Raw genomic sequence first — 5,818 nt, forward strand, 5'->3', positions numbered from 1 at the left:
ATTTTTCAAAGTGAGCGAAAGGAAGATCTCAGAACTTGTGTATAGAAATTATGCAAATAAATGGCATTTAAATCATCATAGACTATATTAGTGATTATTTTTGAAAAGAAATATTATTAGTTGCTAATAATATACGTCCACAAACAGAAAATTCACTGTGAAATTCTATTAAAACGGTACAATTCAAATTTTAAAAGTCACTTTCGCTCACTTTCGTTCACTTTCGTCAAAAATCTCACTTTCGTATTTTAGGCATACCGTGCTTTGATGTACTCACTAGTATGGTAAAGGTTTTTCAAATTAAAATAATCTCTAAATAACATATGGTGTAAATTCATAATTTTGTAAGGTGGCAATATTTTTTGTGTATCATTATTATGTGTATTTAAAATAATAAATGATTTCTACTATTTTTTTTTTACATTTTGATGATTATTCAGTAAAATATTTCAAGTTTAAAGAGTCTCGACCCATGTGCTTCCTTTCGTCATCCATCTTGTGTTTGGTGTGACTGCGTTTCGTGTCGAACGACTTAAAAAGTATATTTTTCCTATATTTGAAAGTAATTACTTAGCTGAATGTACATATAAAATATATCATTTGTCATTCTAATATGTTTTGTCAAAATATATAAGAAAATATTTGTGTAGAAATGTTTATTTCTTTGATATTTTTTGCAGTTGAAAACAACACGTGCTTTCAACTCGTCCCTTTACTATTTCGGAACGGGAAAACTGTTGACCAGTTCACTCTTCAAAATATTAATATATTTTGTGTTCAACATGTAACAAAAGACAATTACTTTGTATGAAAAAGTTTGCTTTTGAGTATTTTGTTGACTTATTTTACAAGTCGGGACTTAAAAAAAATTCCTACACAATGCTTCCCCCAGAAAAAAATCTTTAAAATCATGCAGTTTCCCAAAAATGTGAATTTACATCAAGTTTTTTTTCCCATTTTGCAAGTATATATCGTGTAAATGCTCCGCCAAAATAAAGGGCAGGGATGCTTCCCCAACCAGTGAAAAAAATCCTGCATGTTTAGTTTTGATTTGTATTATAATCAGGTTTAGGATTTCATGATATTTATGGGCAGTCTAAATATTTGGACAATCCATAATTTTACAGATTTTTTATGATATCTATAAATTTACAGGCATTAAGTAGGTAAAATAGAAGAAATTGCATTCAGTGATTTTTCTCACTTAATTGGGAAGAGTCCTGAGCCTCTTGATTTTGGGAAAAATTATCGCTAAAATTGCTGATTTGGGAAGTAAAAAAGCTGGTTTAAGTTCAGATTTTTGGGAAAACTGCATGATTTTGAAGAAAATTTCAATTGGGAAGAGGCCTTTTTTTCGGAGTCTGTTATATAAGTAGGAAAATCACTGGCATTAAAATTCAAAACAGAAGTTAAAATGAAAAGGTTACATATTAAACAGTATGGTAAGATTCAGAACAATTTGATGACTTTAAATTTTCACTTATCAAAAAGTTCAGTCCTCAAATAAGGATGAAAGTGGCCTAATAATTACATTTGTAAATATAAACAATTAATAAAACAACTTGTCTTAGGTCAAATTTTAGTGTAAAACCCAAAACAGCAAATTTCACATTAAATATCTGTAAATTTATGGATTGAAAAATCTTTAAATTTCTAGACTATAAATGTACAGACAGTAAATAAATATCATGAAAATCCTGTTATTTACTCATTTCTGATCTTAGATGGAACTTGAAATATTTTGACTGAATATGCAGAAATAGTAAATTTTCAGGTGCTCTATAAATGAAATTCCAACTGTAAGAAACATTCTTTGATGCATTCTTGCAGTATATTTTGGTTTATAATTAATCAGTAATGATCAAAAATTCCTTGGGTTATCTGGGCGCTGCCATTTTGAAAATCTTGGGACTGTTCTATTTATCAGTATCACACACTACCACTGCTGCAAAAATCTTGCTCTTTGATTTTTTCTTAAGAGGCATAATAGCACGAAGCCCATGATGTGAGATTTAATGAGTTTAAATGCCATTTTAGTCTTTTTTGAAAACTTGCTACCAAGAATTTCTTTGAATTACAAATCTACGTGGGTTCCTGTTTTTTCTACGGTTATTTTTTACAATCTAACCAAGTGTCTGTATGTGTATGGTTGAATTTATACAAAAATTGGAAAGCATTTCGAAATATTGATTTCAGTTTAAAGTTATTTCCAAAAACAAAAATGAAAATACACGTTGATATGTAAAAATTAAGCATTTGGGCAGTGTTTTTTTTTTTCTTTATATAACTATACCCTAAAAACGGTACTGTTCCCAATAGAAAATAGACATTAAAATTCCCAATTTCCAATGTTTAAATTCCCAAAATTGTTGTTCAAAATTGCCACAAGACCAAGTCATTTCTCTGAAATCATTTAAATCCAATATATTCATATAAATCACCACTCAATAGTTCTACCTGGACAGTGGAAGCTGTTAGCTATCTTTATTCATGATGACTAATCTTATTAGTAGCTGAAAAAATGCATGGAAAAAAATCCCAATTTAAGTCAAAATAACACATTTTTTCCCAATCAGTCTGGTACCGGCATCATTCCCAAAGTAGAGAAAAAAATGCTGGGGCATTCATTATTTAGCTAAATTTGGAGCAGAATACAGCAAAGGACAAGATTGATACATGACCTGTTATATCTGTTTAACATTTCAGAATGCGTTACGTGGCCGCCTATATGTTAGCTACCCTTGGGGGTAAAACAGCACCAAGCGCAGCTGATCTCGAGAAAATCCTAGGTAGTGTTGGCATTGATGCTGAGAAAGATAAAATCACCAAAGTTATCTCAGAGCTGAAGGGAAAGAACTTGGAAGAAGTGATTGAAGAAGGCAAGTCCTGATAAACTATTTCATTAACCCATTACTTCATGAGCATTTTGTGAAAAATGGCTGTTTTCATTGAAAAGTCTCCCGTTACAAGTTCAAATTGCTATAATACTATAAAAACTGCTTCAACACTAATCAAACTTGGCACAAATGTTAACTGGACCATTGCCCTTGCAACAACATGCTCAGGCTTAAATTTTCTGTTACCATGGCAACGAGGGGACATCTCAAAATTGCCAAAAATCACTATTTTGCGTTGATTTTTTCCATCAAAATTGATTTCAAAGTGCTGCAACTTCTCAATGGATTGAGATAGAGTCAAATGCTTTTCAGCGTTGGTTACACGTTACCTTATGATCAATCTGGGGTCATTTACAGCCTCTCACAAGTCCAAAATTTTCTTGGCGATGAGGGGACTCCGCCCCCCTTCAAACCCCCAAACAGAAGGGGGCACATCCCCCTTCTGGCAACCCCCTGATGTATCTTTTGGTTGGGGGGCCGCGCCAAAAAGAGGTCACTTTTTTTTAACAACATGTCGCAAACAAAAACAAGTGTTTGGGGCCTAAATAAGGCATTTTTTCATCATTTGAGACAACAAAAGGGGGGGGGGGGAAAAAGGCGTTAAAAGGCGTGTATATGAAGTAATGGGTTAAGTAATGAAAATATGAATCCTGTTTGTTTAGAACCCTGTTGGAATAGGATGTTTGGAAAGATATTTGATTTTTAAAGCAATCTTTTTGGGAGTAGTGGTTAAGTTGTCTGCCTTTCAACCCAGGGATCATGGGTTTGAGCCCTACTCTAGTCACCACCATGTTTCTCCATATGACACCAGTACTGGTTGGTTCCAGGAAGCGGACGAGAAAGTGATTAATATAAGTTGTAAGAACTTGTTTCTAAATCGAGCTTAGATAAAAATGTTTAAACCAAAAGCAATCTTAAATAACTATGCCGTATCTTTTATTCCTAATGAGTTGCAAGGAGTAACAGTCCAATTTGAGTTAAGCCTTGCATGGGTTGTGCGTCTTTCTGAAGAGGAAAATATAGCACAATAAATAAGCTGGAAAAGGGTAAAACCTGAAATCAAATTCGAACAAATGAGAATGGAATTGACCCTCTCATTTTGAATAATTTTTAATTGCCATTCAATTTAACATGCATGGCATATAGCTAACTACAGGGACAGCCTTCTGTCTTCCAACCAATTATATGTATCAACTAGTTAACAAGTCAGCTGCTGATAAGTCGTGGTTCTGGTGAAGAAAGTGCATAGGGCATTTAAGGGGAAAATATACCTATTTTCAGTGATTTTCCTGCTTATAGAACAGACTCCAATAAAAGGCCTTTTGCCAATTGAAATTTTCTTTAAAATCGTGCAGGTTTCCTAAAAATCTGAACTTAAACCTGCTTTTTTACTTCCCAAATTAGCAATTTTAGCAATAACAAATGGCTTTGGCCTCTTTTCAATTAAGAGGGAAAAATCAATGACTTTAGGCTAGGGGTATAAAGACTTCATTTGGCTGTAAAATGTAAGGGGAAAATCACTGATATTTCTCTTATTAATGCTTATTTGCAGACAATGATCAGCAAGGCAAACAATTTATTATAGGTTTATTCATACAATGGTAAATGAATTATTCTTGCTTTTCACTATATAAAAGCTTTTCTTAAAAATAATTTGGTGCAACTCTACAACATTGTCAATTAATACTGGTATTTTAAATATATTATATGGGCTGATGGTCTTCCTATACAAAATAAAATGTTGTTATTGTTAAGGCAAAATGTTAACTTACGAGCCTTGGGAATATCTGGCACTTTAATATTAAAAAATATAACATTGGTAAATTTTCAAAAAATGACTGAAGATGATTTAATTTGAATGTACTCTTAAAATCTTAGCCAGTTTATTTAGAATGCTCTCATTTACACTTATTTTTTAACTAACAAAAGATGGCCCTTTCACAAAGATTAACAAGACTGAATGACTGCATGGTATGCTAGACTTGTTAAAAAGATTATTCTGTGCCTATCTCAAGTTGCTTGTTCCTTTTAGGTTTTAATTATGTCTCGGCATATTGTAATTAATTGTTATACATTTTAATTACAGGATCAAAGAAATTGGCCTCTGTACCCTCTGGTGGAGCAGTAGCAGCCCCAGCAGCTGGTGGTGGTGGCGGTGCCCCTGCAGAGGCTAAGGAAGGTAAATGTCGAGGATATATACACTAGAAAATTTCTAATTAAATATTTTCAACCAGCACACACAATGTATGTCTTGCAACATGTGTGTTGGAAACTGCCAAAGACCACAAACCAGGCCACTTCACTCATTTACTTTCCTATTTGTATGGTAACAGAAACAACTTGTTAATAGGGACTGGTCTTTATGGAAAAGTTGAAAGGCAGTTGTGAGTTGGACAAAATTATTTACCAAGTCTCCTATCTTTCAACTTTGTCATGTTGAATTTAAATGATTTTCATATAAGCTTAAACATTATCTTCAAATTGGTTCCTTGAATTAGCCAGTACTGAGCAATTAGTGTTAACTTTCTTGCTGAAGGAAACAATGGTTTGCTTCATTGCTTGTATGGGATTTGAACCCACACGGCTGGAGATCCTTTGATTATTAATCTGACTCATTAACAAGTCAGCAATGCCACCATCTAACATAGTCATGAAGCAAAAGGGTAAATTCCCCCTTTATTGGGGGGATGTGCATTTGTGAACACTGGCGTGATTTTCAATTTCCTGCTTTATAATGATAAATATTTGATATTTTGTCCTGTTATCTTGAATGGGAGAGCAAAAAAATGTATGTTGCAATAATTGTATATATTATATTTAAACGTTAGCTAATGATAATGTTAATTATGTTTTACAGAGAAAAAGGAAGAGAAGAAAGAAGAGAGCGAGGAATCCGATGATGATATGGGCTTCGGTCTCTC

General features: G+C 33.1%; 1 protein-coding gene across 1 annotated transcript; it reads left to right on the plus strand.

The window, feature by feature from the left end:
• Positions 1-378: 378 nt before the first annotated feature.
• On the plus strand, positions 379-5,817 carry LOC132737287 (large ribosomal subunit protein P2-like; the record flags this gene model as incomplete). The annotated part of the gene is given in 4 exon segments (XM_060724548.1): positions 379-539; positions 2,707-2,879; positions 4,984-5,076; positions 5,755-5,817. Coding segments are annotated over 3 exon segments (328 nt in total), but the record flags the coding sequence as incomplete, so codon positions are not given.
• Between the last annotated feature and the right edge of the window lies 1 nt (position 5,818).

This window comes from Ruditapes philippinarum, unplaced genomic scaffold, assembly GCF_026571515.1.
Source record: "Ruditapes philippinarum isolate M1 unplaced genomic scaffold, ASM2657151v2 ctg11168_1_1_1_1, whole genome shotgun sequence".
Classification (NCBI taxonomy): Eukaryota; Metazoa; Mollusca; class Bivalvia; order Venerida; family Veneridae; genus Ruditapes; species Ruditapes philippinarum.